The sequence below is a fragment of the Bidens hawaiensis genome, unplaced genomic scaffold (genome assembly GCF_021521415.1).
Source record: "Bidens hawaiensis isolate Kalapana, Puna unplaced genomic scaffold, B.hawaiensis_p1.1 tig00042296_1, whole genome shotgun sequence".
In the NCBI taxonomy this organism is placed as follows: domain Eukaryota; kingdom Viridiplantae; phylum Streptophyta; class Magnoliopsida; order Asterales; family Asteraceae; genus Bidens; species Bidens hawaiensis.
In genome coordinates this window covers 60,896-82,607 of record NW_027497488.1, presented here as the reverse complement: position 1 = coordinate 82,607, position 21,712 = coordinate 60,896, and the positions used below count along the sequence as shown (strand labels likewise).

At 34.8% G+C, this 21,712-nt stretch overlaps 1 protein-coding gene across 1 annotated transcript; it reads right to left on the bottom strand.

The window, feature by feature from the left end:
• Positions 1–4,096: 4,096 nt before the first annotated feature.
• Positions 4,097–5,900, bottom strand: LOC143593531 (basic leucine zipper 23-like). The gene is made up of 2 exons (XM_077073137.1): positions 5,053–5,900; positions 4,097–4,122 (listed from the first exon to the last, which is right to left on the bottom strand). The coding sequence occupies exons 1-2, from the start codon at positions 5,846–5,848 to the stop codon at positions 4,097–4,099; spliced, it is 822 nt and encodes a 273-aa protein (XP_076929252.1). The 5' UTR covers positions 5,849–5,900.
• Positions 5,901–21,712: the final 15,812 nt, after the last annotated feature.

Genomic DNA, 21,712 nt, shown 5'->3' with positions numbered 1-21,712 from the left:
TCATTTATTTGTCCTTTTCTAGTCTATCAAATATCACAAAGTAATTATTTATTTCATTCTTATAAATTAATTTAAATTATAGAACAATGAAATGACATTGATCCATTCTGTAATCCATTTCAAACTCATACCAAACATTATCAAACAAACTTAAAACAATTTTAAATTTTAAATAAGACAATATCAAATTTTAATAATCTCAAACTTTAATATATTAGAAGGAAGAGCTAAGCGCAGCTTTTTAGACTGCCTTGTAAAAAAAATACTTTTCTAGATTGGAGTTTTTATAAATTGAATAAACTAACTGTAAAGATAATGTCTATCCAAACAATGTGCCAACTAAATATTGGCTAAGTGGGATGATAAGACGTTGTGGCCAAGGGAAACTATCCCATGGCCCACAATAAATGATTTTATAATGTGACAACTCGCAATGCCATGATGATAGTAATAAATTTTGAATAATATTGTTTTCAAGCGGCTCTCAAATATATATATATATATATATATATATATATATCAGGATCATGTGAGAATTTTTTAAAAATTGAGAACTTTTTAAGAATCGAGAACTATGGGAATCATTTTGGATCACAAAAAAACTCAAAAATAAAAAAAATTATAAAACAAAAAAAAAACACAAAAATAAAAAAAGTAAAAAAACCAAAGTTCTTATTTATCCCGGTTTCTAAAAAAAAAAATTCTCGGTTTAGCTAAATTATACATATACATATATGTATAATATGTACATATATGTACACACATGTTTTTTTCCTATACACATATTTATAATTTAAGGTAAATGATAATGTACATATGTGTAGATTACAAAACTAGAGATTAAATGAAAATATATACATGTGTATAGGTATAATACGAATTAAAAAGAAAAAAAATCGGTTTTTTTTAATTATACATATATGTATAGTATGTACACACAAGTTTTTTCCTATACACATATGTATAATTTAAGGTAAATGATAATGTACATATGTGTATATTACGTAACTAGAGATTAAATGAAAGTATACATATGTGTATAGGTATAATACGAATTAAAAAGAAAAAAAATCGGTTTTTTTAATTATACATATATGTATAATATGTACACACAAGTTTTTTCTTATACACATATGTATAATTTAAGGTAAATGATCATGTACATATATGTATATTACGTAACTAGAGATTAAATGAAAGTATACATATGTATATAGGTATAATACGAATTAAAAAGAAAAAAAAATGTCGGGTTTTTTTAATGAAACCGGAATGAAATATAAGAATTTTAGTTTTTTTACTTTTTTAAAATTTTCGATTTTGTCTGTTTTATAATTTTTTTAATATTTTTTTAAAGAGTCTTTTTAGTGGTCCAAAATAGTTCTCTAAGTTCTCAATTTGTCAATGGTTCTCTTAGGATCCTTACCCTATATATATATATATATATGTATATATATATATATATATATATATATATATATATATATATATAGGGGATGGATATTTTGAGAACCATGTTGAGTTTTAAGAACTTAAAAACTCAATTCTATGCCACACATTTAATTAAATGGATTGGAATATGTGGTTGAGATTAAATCTGGCAAAAAAGTCAAAGTAGGAGAGATAATAAATATGTAAGTGGTTACACTAACTTTTACGTTCATTACACATGTGTAAAAAGTCGACTCGGTGCGTAAAAAATTATGTAATTTTTTTACATGTATGTAACTTACATATATTACGCATGTGTAAAAAAAATTCGAAAAAAAAATCGTTACACTGAGTTCTTTCGAGTTCTTAAAACTCAAATGGGTTTTTAAATGAAATCTCATATATATATATATATATATGATGAGGAACATAAAACTTTTTAAAAGGCCAGAAATATTACAAAGAAACCTAAACACGAGACCCCTCCATGAGAAACCAAATTCCCAAATACAAGAGTGCACTACAGAATATAAACCAGAAAAAAACACAAGCAAGAAAACTCAACACAAGAATTACAAAGGAAAATTTATGAAGCTAAACGTGCACCAAGTCTTCCTATTCATACCCACTCTTTTAAAAAATGGGTTAACTCGAACTTGGCCTCTTAAAAAATTGGTTGACCTATTAACCCGACTAAGAATTTCATAGAAGATAATATTTTAATTTTAGAGATAAGAATTGATAAGTATTAAAGTTAAATATTTATATTTTTATTTTTTTAATATATCTATTCACTTTAAAAGTATAACTGACTTCTTTTTAAACTACTTTTATCTGCTCTTCAATTCCATATTATTATTTTATTAATACCAACTATGCATTCTCTAATTATTTTCATTCATTTGTTATAAAGCCAAGTTTATTAATTGAGAATAACTCTAAAAAATTTAAGAACTCTTAACAAAAAAAAGTTTTAAATTTTTTTTTATATATTAACATTATTTGAGAGTAGTTATATCATAATTTATATATAAAGTTTTAATTATATATATAAATCACAAGTTTATATACGCGTAAAATTTATGTATTAAAAAATTTACATATGTTTAAAAAAGACAGAATTACAGAAATTGTCATTTATCTTTCATCCAAATTTCACTCATAGTCCCTGATTTTCAAAATTGATCTTTTTTGTCCTTTACGTTTCAAAATCCTTCAGCGTTTGTCCTTTTCGCCTAATCCAGATAAAAATCCTTGTTAAGTCAGGTCATGCGCCTTGCACATGAGGGCAAATTAGTCATTTTACCTATTAAATTAAAAAAATGTTTTAATAAATAAAGAAAAACAATAAAAAAACTAAAAATATATATTTAATTAATTCTTTCTCTCTTCTTCTTCCTCCTCCTCCTCCTCTACCAATCTCCGGCAGCCACCACTGCCACCGTCCCCACCTGCTACCACCACCAGCCCCCACCTATCACCACCACACCTTCACTGTCGTTCAGCATCACACCCACCAAACTCCCCGTCTACAAATCCAAAATCGTACAACCACCGTCACAACCTGAAACCACCGGTGCCGCCACTTATGAAACCACCCATTGGGTGTTACCATCGTCGACGATTTCCTGAAATCGCGCCGGACCAATCATCTCTATTTTCACTTTACTCTTTGCCGGGAATCATGGCTGCAGGGAATCATGGGTTTACGAGCAGTGAGTTCCGACGAAGCCTCCGGCGCCAGTGACGAGTACGGAGAAGCCGTTGGGTCTACGTGGCGTTGACGAGCGGCGGACTTGTTTCTCCCATGTGGTGGTGGTGCCGGTGGTGACGTTGGAGGTGAGGAGGCGATGGTTGGTGGAACCGGTGGTGACGTCAGCGGGCGGAGGGTGGTGGTTGAAGGTGAAGAAGAACATGAAGAGGAGGGCGAATAAGAGGGTGAAGCTTGGCTAATTACAAAATCTGTTGCTATATTAAGATTATAGATTGTTGTTTGCCCGGCGGGAGACGGGCTGATGGTGGCCGGCAATTGTCAGAGAAGACGGTGGCGGTGGCCGCAAGCTTGGTGGTGGTCAAAAAGCTTGGCTATGGAGGAAGAAGAAGGGGGAGAAGAAAGAGAGAGAGAATAATTATATATTAATTTTTTTATTGTTTTTGTTTATTTATTAAAATATTATTTTAATTTAATAGGTAAAATGATCAATTTGCCCTCATGTGCAAGGCACATGACTTGACTTAACGAGAAAATCTAACCGGGTTAGCGAAAAAGAAAAACGCTGTTGGATTTTTAAACGTAAAGGACAAAAAAGATCAATTTTGAAGAACAGAAACGAGTGAAATTTGAATGAAAGATAAAGGACAATTTATGGAACTTTATACATATTTTAATTCAATAATCCAATGACAGAATGAAATTTGATCATCTCAACTTCTTAAAGACCTTCCTCATCAAATCAGCATTCAGATCCCAACACAATATTATTGAAGAACAAACATCAAGAATCATTTTTCAAGCCTAAACAGAACAAAATAATAATGTTTACTCTCAAGAGTCAACCGATACGATAAGTAGCATTCAAAAAACTGGAGCGCAGGTTAATAAAAGTTTGCTCGTCAAATATCACATACACCAAGACACTATATGTGCTTCAACCGAGTTCCAAGATCATTTAGATGTTGCTGCACGAGAGCCTGTAGTAGAACAAAACGACAAGTCATCAGGAAGGATAATAACAAAACAATACGTCTAATTCTAAACCAAAGCGCACAGATTCCAAGAAAAGGCAAACCAAGCCAGCTGGGCTGGTTGATTCGTCTGGGCTCACCTAACCGGTTTGTTTTGGCTGTTCAAGACATTAATTTTGAAGCTCATCTGTTAGTATTAAAGTTTTTAAAATGATAAGAGATTGCTCTTGGATATTAAACATACATAATTGTATATTCCAAAAGGGCAGAATAAATAAATAATAAAGGTTAAACTGCCGGTTCCAAGTTCCAAACTGTCAGCCAAACAGTGGATCAAACCGTATAAATCTTAAAGCGGCTAAATCAAACAATGTGCTTCTGTTTGAGCGTCTTCAACGGTTTACAAACACCCCTTAACTAGGGCCACCGTATTCCAAAATGTACAAGAAAGTGTTTGTAAAGTTTTACCTTTCTAACAAATTAAAAGGTCTACATAAAATAATTTCCAAATTCAAGTTGCAATTGTTACTGATAAATAAATACTACTTAGTTTGGTCCCACTTGATTCTTTTATTATATCACTACTAGATAGTAATAGTGCAATGTTTTCACTATATGTTAAATGTCTTAAAATGCCCTCTAATAATTTAGTTTTACATAATAGATTTAATCAGAGCTTTTCTTTTCCCATAAAATTTTAACAGCTAAACAGAGTTTACAAAAACTTTGCATATAAGAAAAACTCCAATTAAATCTGATACGCAAACTCACCAAAATCCTTCGAATTTCTACTCCAATATGATACAAGATTGATGCAAAAGGTTTTATACTATCAAGATGTCAACTTAAAAGACATCATACTTGTAAAAATTTTTAGTAATCTGAAAACAATCCATATTAACTAACGTAAAATAATAAGCGTTTATTATTGTTTACCTTTTCTTTTAGACCTTCCACCCGATTGATTGGCAACAAGAAAACCATCATCAGTTGCGCAGCCCGGAAACTCGTTAAGCAAAGCATTTTGGTTCCCCAAACATTGCAGATTCTCAAACTCACAACCATTACTAACCGGATCATGTACCGATGCATTTTCTACACTTTTTCCATCTACCTCGGGATGAAGACAATAAACTTGATCCCCACACTGCATATTACACGGATTCATCACGTACCCACCTGTCAAATTAGCGTTACCTATGTTATGCTGAGCTGGCAGTTGCTTCTGGTAAGGGAAAGTACCAATTTCCCCTTCGATTCTCCCTCTAATATCCACAAGCAAGCACTTCAATCTTGCCACCTCAGCTTCTAACCCAGCTTGACTCTGAATCCTCTTCATTAACTGTTGATTCAACGCCCTCAATCTAACAACTTCATCCTCTAAAGACGCAGCACGTGCTTTCCTTTTCTCACGATACTTTCTCACCGCTTCACGGTTACCTAACGGGCGTTTCTTCCCCTTTTTGTCTGCTGACTCTGCAGTGTCATCGGTTGGGGTTTTGTCATCGCCACTCATAGCAGGCACGATTTTGGTGTGCACGTGGTAGCACGTATGCGTGTGTGATGAATCAGGGCCTAGTGGGTTACATGTATGGGTATGCGTACATGCATGCGAATCCTTGAAAATATCATCAAAGAAGCTATCGAGCGAATCATTGCTCGGGATATCACCACCCATGTTTGCATCAGTAAACATATCATTGTTTGAGAAATCAAGTTCTCCGTCCTCCATTGCCACTTGATAAACCTAAAAGCGCCTGCTTTGATGCTGAATTCAACGATTTTTGGTTATGAATCTGATAAAAGTATCAGCCCATTAGCCTCGATTAACTTCACTTATTCCTGTGTCAGAAATAAGATTATAATGAGTTCAACAATTGGATAAAAAATTCGAGCCAGTGAAGTAAAAACCATATTAGTCACTGATTAATCGCTAATCGTTATGCTACTGATTCGAAAACTGGGGATTTCAGCTAATCAGACCTGAAAACCGGTAGTCGGTCAAAGCCAGCCAAGATCGGTTCAAATTCGGGTCAAAAGCTGTCAAAATTGGTCAAAATAGTATTTAGAAAATTATACTTAAACTTTATGCATAAAACTTTGAAAAAATTTGTATAATATAATTTTGAAAAAGTAAATATAAAACTCCAATACTATTAAATCACTAGTCGGTACCGCAGCGCCTAACAGCATAGTGAGTTCTACAACACTAATTGAATATTTGAAGTTTAATGCATATAAACCCTAACTAATGATTAAGCTTCTCTAAACAATTAGCACGCAATCAAGCAATCATTATCAACGTATCAGACAGCAATCGATTAAAAACATAAAGAATCTCAACAAAAGCTACCCAATTTCAAGAAAATAAAAAAAAAACCTAAAATTTTGATCAAAAACTAAAATCACAAAAAATAATACGCCTTTTACACAAATCAAATATTAATCGATAAGCCCACAACAATTTTGATGTAATTGAAAGAAGACCAACGTATGCGATTAAGACGAATGTAACAGCAATCAATTTATAATAACTGAAAGAAAACAATTAATTACCTTTGAGAAACCCTAAAATTGGAAGAGTCGATGGAGTCAAGTGTGGAAGTTGGAATCAGAGATTGGAAAAATCAATGGTGGACTGGAATTGGAATTGGAATTGATTGAAGGAGGACCATTCATTCGTGGTTTTATTGTTTTAAGGAATCTGTAGTACAGACGAGTACAGAGGAGACCTAGATATTGTTTATGGTCGTATAATTGCTGATCGAGAAAATTAATTAAAGATTTACAAAATTATTTTTCTACTATAAATTTTTTATTTTACTCAACGAATCTAATATGAAATTTGCGGGCTATCGTAGGGGCGTTCAGAATTCGATTCGAATTCGAAACATTCGAAATTCAATTTGAATTCGATTATTAGGATTCGAATTCGTTTTTACGAAATTCGATTCGATTTGTATTCGAGTATAGTAATCGAATACGAATTTATGATTTATTATTCGATTCGAAATTCGAATTCCAATACAACAATCCCTTATCCTACATTACGTACGTCAGTATTTACATCGTTGACTTTCAATAACCCTAAGTTACAATAACACTTTTGCCCAACAATCTCCCTCAACCGCTATCGATCCAACAATTCTGCCCATCAATCTCCCTCTACCGTCATCAATTCAACAGTCGCCGACATCAACACTCCTCTGTCACCATTACTGGCATCGACAACGAGCCTCTGTAACTCGCCGAAAAAACGTAGAACGCCGCTCCATTTGTTTTTCACAAGTTTGTTTTAACAATTGCTTAATTAAACTTTGAAATCGAATCAATTAATCATCAATTTGAAGCTTCAATCGATCAATTTTGTGTTTTGAATGATGGGTTTTAACCTTGAATGTATCAGGATTTTAAGCCTGAACGTTTAAGCTTTTTTGCCTGAACGTTTAAATTTTAACCTGAACGTTTAAAGGTTTAACCTTTGAATGTTTTAAGGTGGAAATTTGGATTGAACGTTTCATGTTTTTTTAACCTTGAACATATTTCGAGTTTAAATGTACGTTAAACAATTATTGTACGTTAATGCACCCCTATATATATAGGGGATATTTCAAATGATAACTACTTTGAGTTTTAAGAACTCGAAAGAACTCAACGTAACAATTTTTTTTACACATACGTAATATATGTAGGTTCCATGTACGTAAAAAATTACAGAATTTTTTACGCACCGAGTCGACATTTTACCCATGTGTAACAGACGTTTAAATTAGTGTAATCACTGTACATCTTTATTCTCTATCATACTTTAATTTTTTAATCAAATTTAATCTCGGCCACATAATCTAATCTATTTAATTAAATGTGTGGTTAAAAATAAAGTTCTTAAAACTCAACAAGGTTCTCAATTATCCTTCCCATATATATATATATATATATATATATATATATATATATAGGGGAGAGATATTTTGAGAACCATATTGAGTTTTAAGAACTAAAGAACTCAATTCTTAGCCACTCATTTTATTAAATGGATTGGATTGTGTGGTTGAGATTAAAGCTGATTAAAAATTCAAAGTAGGAGAGAAAATAAAGTTGTAAGTGATTACACTAATTTTTACGTCCGTTACACATGTGTAATAAGTCGACTCGGCGCGTAAAAAATTCTGTAATTTTTTTAAGTGTATGTAACTTACATATATTACGCATGTGTAAAAAAAATTCGAAAAAAAAATCGTTACACTGAGTTCTTTCGAGTTCTTAAAACTCAAAGGGGTTCTCATTTGAAATATCCCATATATATATATAGGGAGAGAATCAAGAGAAAACTCATCTTTAGAGAGGAAACTTAAAAACTCCTAAAGAATTATTTTTAATTAAAAATAAAATATATTTTCAAATTTCTGTTTTTGCCATTATTCTTATATTTTCTTATCCTTTGCTCGAAAAATATTAAAAAATAAAAAAAAACCCGCTGTAATGCACATACGTATTACTGTGCGATACCATTGTATTCAACATGTGTATTACGATATATTTTTAAGTTTAATAGTGTTTAATTGCATATATTCAATATTTGTGTATTGTATATGTGTAGTAGTGTTGTATTATATGAAAAAAAAATAATAATAAAATAAAAGTCGATGTAGTGCACATGTGCGTTAATGTTGTATTACACATACGTACTAATGTGTATTCGATGTGCGTATTAGTCTTATATTGCATATATACAATAGTGTGTATCAAATATGTGCAATAGTGTTGTATTCTATGCAATATAAACATTTTTGCATATATGCAATGCACACTATTACACATGTGCACTACACCGACGAGGTTACCGACAAGGTATTTTTTTTCTTTTTCTTTTTTTTTGAACCAATAACAACATATAAGAATAATGTAAAAAAAAAAAAGAATCTTCAAAATTTTTTTTAAAAAACAGTTAAAAATAGTTTTTTAGGAGTTTTCTCTTTAAAAGGAGTTTTCATTTGATCCCACCCTATATATATATATATATATATATGAAAAGAATCAAGAAAAAACTAAAAAACTCTTAAAGAATTATTTTAATTAATAATAAAAAAAATTCAAATTTTGGTTTCTTCCGTTCTACTTGTATTCTGTTACTCTTCACCGGAAAAAAAAAAGAGTTGTTGTAATGCACATACGTATTACTGTGCGATACTGCTGTATTACACATGTGTAATATTGTATATTTTTATTTTCAATATTGTTTAATTGCATATATTTAATATTTTTGTATTGTATATGTGTAGTAGTGTTGTATTATATGTAAAAAATATATAAAAAAACAAAAGTCGATATAATGCACATGTGCATTGGTATTGTATTATAATACGTACTAATGTGTATCCAATGTGCGCATTTGTCTTATATTGCATATATACAATGGTGTGGATCAAATATGTGTAATAATGTTGCATTCTATGCAATACAACACTCTTTCATATATGCAATACATACTGTTGCACATATGCACTACACCGAAACGGGGTTTTTTTTTGGGGGGAGGGGGGGGGGGGGATATCAACATATAAGAATAACGTAAACAAAAGAAACTACATAAAAGTTTTTTTTAAAAAAAGTAGATACTCGGTCTTCGAGCGACTAGTCCTTAATCCTTTGTCCTCTAGAGTTGCACACCATTCTTCTAACCTCACATTGAGGCCATGTTTAGTTTCAGCAACTAACACAATGTCATATGCAAAACGCATACACCACGAGACTAACAGGTGCCCTAACAGTAGTTTTTGTCCGATCCTATATATCTCTAATTATGTCTATATGCCTCCCAGGAAACCCTCTACTCTCTAAACTATCCCAAATCAGTCTACATGGCACATTGTCATATGCCTTTTCAAGATCGGTGAAGACCATATGTAGATCCCGCTTCTTCTCCCTATACTTATCCATCAATCTCCTTAAGATGTGAATTGCTTTCGTAGTTGATCTCCCTTGCATGAAACCAAATTGGTTTACAGTAACCTCGGTTTCTCTTCTAATCCTTGTCTCGATTACTCTTTTCCCATAATTTGATAGTATGACTTAGCAACTTAATCCCTCTATAACTCCCAAAAAATTGGGCGTCTCCTTTGTTCTTTATAATGGCACTATGAAACTACTTCTCCACTAATCTGGCATTTCTTCCGATTTGAAGATAAGGTTGAACATAGTAGTTAGCCATTGAATTCCTTCATCTCCCAAACATTCCACACCTCAATCGGTACATTTTCTATACCCACTGCCTTAGCCCTTCCCATCTTCCTAAGAGCTGTCCTCACTTCACCTTGTGTGATACTTCGATACTAACAATTTTTCCGTTGTCGCCTTTGAGTAATGTTGCAGCTGTTTCGTTGTTGTTAAGTTCTCTCTCCGTTGAACAGATTGTGGAAATAGGCTTGCCATCTCAACTAAATGTCAATATCCTTGTGTAAAATTCGTCCATCCTCTCCTTTTATAAACTTCACTATTCCTAGACAAGGTTGTAAAAGTCGTTAGGCAGTCCTAGGCGGTCGACTGGGGAGTTGCGAGTACTCGGGAGTATCGGGGATTACTCGGAAAATACCTACGGTGTACACGGCCGAGGTGGAGAGTACTCGATCTGGGCGGGGAGTAATCGGAGAGTACTCGGCCGCCTACTCGGGAGTTTTACAACATTGTTCCTAGATCACGTCTCCTACGCTCCCTGGCTTTGGCAATCTTAAACATAGCATGTTCCCCCTGCTTTGTTTCTAAACATTCATACATTCGCTTATAGGCTGTGTTCTATGCTTCCGTCACCGCCTTCTTTGCCTCCCTCTTGGTATCTCTCCCTCAACCGTTGTCTCTCTTCCTTATCTGTGCACCTTAGGAGATCCCTAAAACTCTTTTGCATTTCCCTTATTTTGGTCTGCACCTCCTCACTCCACCACCAAGACTCCTTATGCCCGCTTGACATACTAGTCGTAACCCCTAGGGTCTCTTTCGCTACTTGAGTAATGGTAGTCTCCATAGCTTCCCACATTTGGTTTGCTTCCTCCCCTAGTCGAGTCGGTGTTACTGAAACGATCTTATCTTTGAACTCTTCAATTTTGTCACCCTTTAAATTCCCCCATCGGATCCTAGGTAGAGATTTCCTCTCCCCTACAATCAGTTTTTTGTCTGAAAGTTATAACTGCCACCAATAAATGGTGTTGAGCTGCTGTCGTCTCCCGTAGTCTAACCTTGCTGTCCTGCCACCATCTTCGATCTTCTCATCTTATCAAGAGGTTGTCGATTTGCGTGTGATGTCCCCCGCTATTGAAAGTTATCAAATAAGAGTCGCTCTTCCTAAAGAAAGAGTTTAAAATGCTCATGTCATGGGCCACCGAACATTCTAGGAGATCCCTACCAGGGTCATTTCTAACCCCAAAGCCGAAACCCCCATGAACCAACTGAAAGCCATCATTCTCCTTACCAATGTGACCATTAAAAATCACCTTATATAAAAATTTTCTATTGTCTAGGTATGGCCCTCACTACTATGTCTGGACGATCCCAAAACTGTCTTTTCTCCCGGTCCCCCAATCCAACTTGTGGTGCGTACGTGCAGGCCACTGCCACTACCTCCTCACCTAAGACTAATCTTAACACCATAGTTCAATCATTGTATCTAATCACCTCAACCATTTACTTTTAAGAGTACCTACATTCCAATGTACTCTTAAAAGGGGGTATAGTTCAATCTTGGGGGTATAATTTGCGAATAGCCTCTTGGAATGTAGGTGCCCATTGCGCTCATCCCCTCTTTGCCCCTTCCACCTAGTCTCTTGAAGACATGCTATCTGTACTCTAAGCATTTTAAGTGCATCTACTACCTCCAACAATTTACTTTTGAGAGTACCTACATTCCAAGAGGCTATTCGCAAACTATACCCCCTTTCTTTTCCCTTGGCTGCACCTCTCGTCCTTGGACACGATCCCAAGGAAACGTCATAACTTCTAAGGTCTATGGTTGCAACTAGTCACAGGATAACTTAAAATCACACAAGTAGCCAATAATTTGACAAGACAACTAATGTAAAACCCACATTGGACAGCAAAATATACACAATGGATAATAATCAATAATTATTGAATAACGAGATCACACAACTAGCACACACTGACTAGCAATATGTGATGAACAACACCCGTACACAATGACAATGTTCAACAAGATGTAATCAGTGATGATGCTAAAAAAAACCAAATGGTCGACGAAAATGTACGTGTCACTATAATAACAACAAACAACAACAATAATATTAATATTAATATTAACAATAAGGTGATTATTATTATTATTGCTATAATAATAATTATTATTATTATTATTACTTTTCTTATTCTCATTATTTGAGCGTTAAGGGAACCAGAGAGAAAGCACCTGGTTGGTCGGAAATAGCGTGCCGCCGGAGTTGTCGGAAAAATGGTGATTGCCGGAAAAGGTTAAATTTGTTCCCATTTGAAGCTACTCCCAAAACACAGCCCCTTGACCAGTCTACACCGGGTAGTAGATGAGGCTCTGCTAGGAGAGAGAGAGAGAGAGAGACCGGGGGGGCGGTTGGGGTTCGTGTGGTTCAGCCGAACTAGGAAGAAAGGTTGTGGTGATTCCGGCGACGATACGTTTTCTGAAATGTAGTTTCGAGGGGATTGTAGGTTCCTTTAGTGAGACCGGCAGAACAAAATGGTTTGTGTAGGAAAAGCGAAAGAGGGGGTTTAGTAGTTTCCGCCGGCCGGCGAGTGGGGGTGGCAAGTGAGAGTTTTTGAAAGAGGGAGTAGAAGGACGAAGGTGAGATAGAGATGGAGAGGTGGTTAAACAATAAAAAACTAACACACACACACACACATATATATATATATATTAAATGAAAACTTAGTTTGAAAGTTTTGAGATGATCGGTTCATTTAGTTGAGTAAAACTATTCTTAGTTTAATTATCTTATTAGGTTAAATCGAGAGAATATATATATATATATATATATATATATATATATATATATTCACACACATAAATACATATACGAAAACCTTTTAAACGATAACATACTTTGAGAGTTTAACTTTGTTCGGTTCGACCCATGGGTGAAAATAATATTAGTTTTATTATAGTTATAGTTTATATAATAGAAACTAATTAAAACAAAAGAAATAAAAAAATACAAAAAAAAGCCGGGTGTTATGAGGCTCGAACCTGGGCAGGCCGGTTCAACCTCCTAACACACACTCTTGCCAACTGCACTAACCTGCTTATATGTTAAGTTTCAGTTTTGATTAAATATATATATATGCTCAGGAAAACCCCAATTCCTATATGAACCCTAGAAGTTGTAATCCCGAATTGATGGTCTTATACCCCCTGTCAATCAAAATTGACAGAGGGGTTTTATAGAGGACATGAAATCAAACCAGAAACTTGCAGCTGTTACCTCGAACAAGGCCGAATTGAATGAAAACAACGGGTTAGGTTTTGTGGCTTGTATAGGAGCTTGAACTTGATTTAAAAGGATTTATGTGTTAAAATTGATATAGGCTTAGGTTCCTGATGATCATAGGATGGTGTAGGACGATTTAATTGAATTGAAGACACGCTATTATAGTGTTTTGAGATCAAAAGAGGCGCGAATCGAATGGACGTAAAATCCATGTCGTTTGGCTGTCAATTAACGTATTTAACACAAAATTGAACACGTAATTGATTAGTTGACGTGTTGGAGTGATTCGTTCCATGATTCTCGGCATGATTAACTGGTTAAGATCGAGAGAGGAGGGTGTGCTTGTAGCCAGCGGGAAGGAGAAGAAGAAAAAAAATTATAATATATTTTAAATTTTTTAGAATTTGGTCCCTAGAGTTGGATAGTTAGGCCAATTATGAAAAACATAGTTAGGGGGCTATAATATATGTGTGAACCCTCCAGTGGGCAAAAGTGAAATTGCACTAATTTTGACGTTATTTTACTAATCTCGTGAAAATAACGTTAAAAGTGACGGACGGTTAATCAGGCATCATGTAGTGGCGTTGATAGCCGAAAGACAAGGGTACATGCACCGATCAGCCGGTGTCCCGATGATTGAGTGCTATGTACCTTATGTCCAAGGCTTGATGCAAAACTACTATCGAGCCGGGGGTCTCACCGAAAGCAGCCTCTCTATCCTTATAGGGTAGAGGTAAGGCTGTCTACATCTTACCCTCCTCAGACCCTACCATAGCTTTGCTATTGGTGGGATATACTGAGTACGATGATGATGATGATAGTTAGGGGGCTATAATACACTTTTCAGTACTTTAAATGTTTCAATTTCGAATAAAAAGTAGATTCGAGAGATGCGAAATAATTAATCGCTATAAATACAAAATAAACAATAATAATTCGCCATTTTTATTTTATAACGAAGATAATAATAATAAAAAAAACTAGCCAAGTCGGGTTTTCGCGTCCGAAAATTGATGAATGTTACCGTATTCACAACTTTTTGAAAATTTCGTCCCAAAATTAGACTACAAGAAATATTACAATAAGAATACTACCAAAAATACAAAAATCGATTTCCAAAATAAAACAAAATAACACAGATTTCCGAGTGACCCGAAAAACGCTACAAACGGGTAATATGACAAGTCCATTATATATAGGATGTACCAGTAGCGTATCCATCATTATCTTGTCATATTATATTTCATTTGTACCGATGTCATATAGTCCCTCGGTTAGAGTTGTTTGCACACCAACGTACCCGCTATGACTTCCATGCGAGGAGTTCCGTAATTACGCGCAAGGGCGCAACTTAGAAGAGACGGGGGTGGCCCCGGTTACTGCCATTTTCTCCATTAATAGGGTAAATTTCGTGATTTTTCCCGAAAATTTTATAGGTATTAAGCACGATCACTGCCAATTTAGTTTTCCAAAAAGCTACCGGTCACCACCAATTTTTTTTAAATATAATACCCTATCGTTTGATTTTTTTTATAAAACCTCACGGTTTTTATAAACAAAAGTTATAAAAATTGTAAAAAACTTAGTTTTTAATAGAACTCAAATTTGGAGGGGGTTGTTGTAAATTGTTAAATAACATAACTTTAAAAATAAATCAAACTGGAATTATTAAAAAACAATCGCCCTGCTGCTGCTGCCTCTCTTCTGCTTGCCTTCTGTCTTCTGAGTTCACCACCGGCCCACCGCCGTCCGCGCACCGCTCATTCATTGCCACCGCTCATGGCTTGTCCACGGTCCCCGGTCCACTGCAAGGTAATAGTTTATTTGCTCTGCCTTTGTGTTGTTAAACATAGTTCAAGGATTATAAAATTAGGGTTTGTAAATGTGAATTGGGGATTTGGGGAAATTAGTTAATTAAGCTTGTAATTGGTATTGTATGGTGAAATTTTACACTAACTTACCCAATTGAATCTTCTTAATTAGATAAATCATGAAAAAGCAAGATACAATTGATTCGGAATCCATAATTGAAGAATTCAAAAATCTTAAAGGTCGTCGAGCTGCTTTGTAATTCTTCTTCTAAGGTACTCACCCTCCCTCGGCTCTCGTATTATTATGGATATTTTAGTCTAGTTTTTTTTAATTGTAAGAATAATCGTTTTGAATGAATGAAAAAAAAAATAGATTTATAAATGTCATATTGTTTGATCTGACCCGAACCGAACCACCGACACGGCCCGAACCATCGACACGAACCGAATCGCCGAGCCAAAAATTTTTGGGTCTGTGACTTCGGTCACCGCCATGGCGAAGCCCAAGCTTCGCCACCGATTACGTGTGCACTCATAATTACTTATTTTGTCGCATGGTCCGCATGGCTCGTTCCGTTGGGTGGGCTAAAAATCATACACAACATATATAAGAAAAATCTTTTGGAAATTAGGTTAAAACTCTGAATAAAAACGAACTAAATCAACGACCATTGAAATCAAAATAAAGAAAACTCATGAAGTCAATTATTAAGATGAATAATGTGATACCAAGGTTTAGCAATAGCCAATGAAATAGTTGAGTGAATGGAAATAACGAAATCATTAAAATCCTGAACATCAAGATAGAATGTTGAAAGATGCAACAAGATGTCGGGTGTTAAAACCAAGAGAAACCCATAGTAGACAAAAGTAATTATCGAAATAGTTAAGTCCAATATATGAAACATTGGGGTCGTGAGAAACTATTGCGTAAACATACTATCAAAGTTGGTGAAAAAATGACGCAAAGTCATTAGTAGTGCTATCCTTGATGATGTTTAACCGTTATGGGAGGGTTTAAGTTGGAGACGCTCGCTTTGAGATATTGAATAATCGCAAATGAAATATAAAATTCTATAGATAGTATAAGCAATGCATGTCGTGCTTCGTGTGGAGAGTAAATGAAGATAGAAATATCATATGTAGACATGATTTCATTAATAGTATTGAAATTTTGATAGTACATAGAGACATTATTTAAACGAAAAGATCAAATGCAAAAATATTATATGCACGAAAAAAAATGTTGTCCGCGACACTTGTGTTCTCGAGGTAGATGGGTTTTGGGCATAGGGACTAGTGTGAAGTGGTGCCATGATTTCTAAGCTGAAATTCATTGGCGTTGATGTAGTACACACGTCCTTGCGTACCCTGGTTGGCTTGATTCACTTGAGTTTGCTCGGCTTGGTTTGGTTGAGGTTGAATAGTTTGAATGGATTGGGCTTGCATTGGTTGGGCTTGGTCGGTTTGGGCTTGCGGTTTGAAGGTTTGGGCTTGATATATTTGGAGCTTGTTGGCTTGGTTTGGGTAGGTTTGGATTTGATAAACGAGTTTTGGACATGTGTTGCGGAGGTGGTTTGGGCTACCACAATGATAGCAGGCTCGCATAGTTAGGAGTGTGGGTGCATAAGGTAGGGCATATTATTGGTGATATGGTTGAATAATGGGTTAGGGGAAGGATAAGTTGTGTTAATTTTGTATAGGTTCCCGACAAGAGTTGATGAAGTGACCAATGCGGCCACAATTGAAGCATTTTCGGCATGGTGCGTTGGTAGGGTGATGAAATTTACACGGGTCACACAAAGTATATGTTTTCGTGTAGGGGTTTTTGTTGGTTTGACTTTGGATATCTTGGGTTGGTGATGGGTTCAAGTTGGGTAGGGCGTAGTTTCGGTGTCTGCGTGTATTATTGTTATTGTTGTAGTTGGTTTTGGTATGGGTTTTGGTGTGGGTGTTGGTGCTGGTGGGCTTTGATGAGGTTTTGACCTTGTCCTCGTTGGAAGGTTCGGTCGTGGGTTTTTCGGTAGGCTTTTTGGTACTTTTACGCGTTAAAGTCCCAGCCCTAACGTGGTTTTCGGTGAGAGTACCGACAAGGGTTATAGCGTCGTGGAGGAACTTTGGGTCACAACTAATGACGAGTCTTGAATTTTTATGGGCAAACTCAGATGTCCTTATCAATAGCACGCTCGAGAGGGGTGACCATATGTGGTATGAGGAGGCTTAGTTCGTGGAAACGGTCGTTATAGGTCACATTGTCACCACCTTCTTGTTTCAAATTCCAAAACTCTTCTTTCAACTTCTGGAGCTCATATTTCAGACAAAACTTCTTGAGCATGATCATCTTAAGGTCGTCCCATGACAAGGCCATGGCAACTTCCGCCCCTTGAGAGTGTATTTCACTATTCCACCATGTGAGGGCTCCTAGTTTGAAAACACTTGAAACATAAGTGGTTTTCTTATCTTCCGAGCATCCACAATGAAGAAAGACGCTCTCCATATGTTCGAACCATTGGAGGAGAGTGGTAGCACCATCGGCTCTAATGTATTCAGGCGGGTTTGGGTTGGTGCATTGCATGAAGGAACAAACAACTAGGTTGGTAGTTGCGGGTGCGGTGGTGGCATTCGTGGTTTGAAGTTGGGTGATGAGGGTTGGAAGAGATTCCACAATTCATCTAGCAATGCAGGATGACATACTGCAGCCTGAGTTATCGACGACAACGACGGTTGATAAGGCGAGGAGACATCCTGCAGGGAGAAAATGTGTAAAAATTTCATGAGCTTCGGGGAGTTCATGTAAATATACGGGTTTTGAGTATGAAATTTTCATAAGATTCGGGTAAGTTTTGTAAATATATGGGGTTGCGTAATGTAAATTGACACATGTGTAATAATTTTGAGAAAATCCTTAAATAATTAGATGTTGAAATTTAGACTTTTTATTATTTATGGAAAAAAAAATACAAATATAAAACATTCAAAATTTTGATTGTATGAAATGAATCAAACACAATTCATTTAGTGACTAGTTCATGAACCACCATGGTTCCTTCTAACGAAATGATAACTACTACTTGGATCAAATAAAATTAATAAAATTAATGTTATTGAAATATCCATGTATCACCATGGCTTTGCTTCAACAAAAATCGTTTAAATCGAATTAAGGGTGTGTTGAGGTAAATGGCCGGGTATCCATGAACCACCATGGCTTTTCTCACCCATTCATTCAACTAAAACAACACAGGTTAAATTGAGTTTAGCCAGGTTTCATCGTGAATTCGGTTATTATAGCAACGGACAAACTAATCGTTTTGATCGACAAAAACCTAAACCGATTGAATACACGGACATACTAAACATCAATACTCATAGATTAATTAATGACAATTACAATTAGTTGTTCTAGTACATGAGAAAATAGCTGAAAGATTACAAACTATACATCCCGGGTATGACTCGAAGGAACTAGCCGCGTTTCGTCATCTCTTGGTCTTCGATTTTGATAATATGATGTATATGACTTAGAGATGATTGGAATTTATGGTAGGCTGCTCTTCTCCTCTAAAACTACTCTGGAAACTGAATAATGACGACTATGGTCGTCAAAACATATTTTAATCAAAACCATAAACATTCCCGTCTGTGGGACCCATCGCGTATCGTGATGGGTCTCCTCCCTGGTCCATCGCGATACGTGATGGGTGGCTTCACCAGCTGAACCATTCTTTCATCTCATTTTGCATACTGGACATCTCAGGTCTTCATCCCGTGCTCATCATGTCCAAATTAATCACTTTAAGTACCTGTGACCTGAAATACAATAAACACGTATGAAGTACCAAAGTTCCTGAGATAAACAATTAAAACAAATAAATTAACAAACCAAACTATATACAAATAAACCGAACATCATGAGGCATAGCCTCGGCGTGGTGTGTGCTTTTCGTGTACAATAGTATGAATAAAAACATTTAAATATGATTAAGCTATGAACAAATAATTTAAACAAATAGGGTGCACGTATAGGAACACGTATAGGACCCAAAGCATGCTACTAGGTCGTTATGTCTAACCACCTATCTTATAGCCTTCGGCTTAAATACTAATTTGCCACGCCCCAACCTACGTTGTAATATGCCGAGGCGCAATTTGTATCATAGCTCAAAGACACTAAAAATAATAATTATAAGTGTCAATATCTAAATTTATTTTTTCACAACAATCGTACACAAATAATTCAAATAAAAAAAGAAATTAATACAACATTTAAATTATTTATAATTTAAATCCTAAAGTCCAAACTAAGTTCTTCACTTCATTTACTTCATACAACAACCCGCATTATGGGTAAAAATAATTTGTCAACAAAACATATTGAGCGAGTAACCACAGTTTAATATAATAGTAATAATAGTAATGAGAAAATAAACAATTCCTTGCGTATGTGGATAACATCAATTAATGTAAATAAGCATATGTGTCTTTTCAATCATGCCACTAGATTTCGGACATGTCTACTTGGACGAATTCACAACGAATAAACAACATAAAAGAAAAGTGCCATTTTGCCCCGAACCAAACGGTGTCGAGTTACTCCGATGGCTTATGATCATACTATGAGGATGAGGATGAGATACCAACCAACCATAAAAGCAGTAAACACTTAATTCGTATAGCAATTAACAATTAATTGAGCAATATCACAACCACGCAAATAATGGAATTGGTTTGAGTATAATAGTATAATAATTATAGTTTCTAGTAGGCATAATGTCCCAAAAAAAAAAAAGGAAAAAGGGGATATGATTAGTCACCTTTAAAATAAGGTAGATGACAATGAGAAGACGGTAATGGTTACAGTGAAGATAAGCTAGTTAGTTCCACAAGGAGTCTCGATGATAAGTCCTAATTATAAAAGTACAACTAAACTAAATATTGAAACAATATAAATGAACAAGACACGATATCATGGATTTATAACGGATTTAAGATCGTTAAGGCGTCAAATACATATCAAAATTGAATTAAAAACGTAAGCGATTAAAATATCATTACTTTTTGATTTTTAAACAATAAAAAGCTAATATATATATATATATATATATATATTAAACGAAAACTTGGTTTGAAAGTTTTGAGATGATCGGTTCATTTAGTTGAGTAAAACAATTCTTAGTTTAATTCTCTTAGTAGATTAAATCAAGAGAAAATATATATAGGTTTAAAAATATTATATACATTCGTATATATATATATATACACACATATAGATATTCACGCACATGTATATGTACGAAAACGTTTTAAATGATAACATACTTTGAGAGTTTAACTTTGTTCGGTTTATTAAATTGGTGAAAATAATATTAGTTTTATTATAGTTACAATTTATATAATAGAAATTAATTAAAATAAAAGAAATAAAAAACAGGGTGTTATGAGGCTCGAACCCGGGCAGGCCAGTTCAACCTCCTAACACACACACACTCTTGCCAACAGCACTAACCTATTTATATGTTAAGTTTCAGTTTTTATTAAATATATACATATGCTCAGAAAAAACCCCAATTCCTATATAAACCCTAGAATTTGAAATCCCAAATTGATGGTCTTATACCTTCTGTCAATCAAAATTGACAGAGGGGTTTTATAGAAGACATGATATCAAACCAGAAACTTACAGCTATTACCTCGAACAAGGCCGAATTCAATGAAACGATGGGTTAGGTTTTTGCGGCTTGTATAGGAGCTTGAACTTGATTTAAAAGGATTTATGAGTTAAAATTGATAGAGGGCTTAGGTTCGTGATGATCATAAGATGGTGTAGGACAATTTAATTGAATTGAGGACACACTTTTATAGTGTTTTGAGATCAAAAGAGGCATGGCTCGAATGGACGTAAAATCCGTGTCGTTTGGCTGCGAATTAAAATATTTAACACAAATTTGAACACGTAACTGATTAGTTGACGTGCTGGAGTGATTGAACCCATGATTCTCGGCATGATTAATGGATTAAGATCGAGAGAGTAGGGTGTGCTCATGGCCGGCGGAAAGAGAAGAAGAAATGAAAATTTAATATATTTTAAAATTTAGAATTTGGTCCCTAGAGTTGGATATTTAGGTCAGTTATGGCAAAACATAGTTAGGGGGCTAAAATACACTTTTCAATACTTTAAATGTTCCGATTTCGAATAAAAAACAGATTCGAGTGACGCGGAATAATTAACCGTTATAAATATAAAATAAACAACAATAATTCTCCGTTTTTATTTTATAATGAAGATACCACTTGTCAGGACCGGGATCTCGTGTAATACTAATA

Coding starts and splice junctions, on each gene's coding strand:
- LOC143593531 (XM_077073137.1), bottom strand. CDS start 5,848: ATGGAGGACGGAGAACTTGATTTCTCAAACAATGATATGTTTACTGAT. Junction 4,123..5,052: donor TGGAAGGTCTAAAAGAAAAG/GTAAACAATAAT, acceptor GTTCTACTACAG/GCTCTCGTGCAGCAACATCT.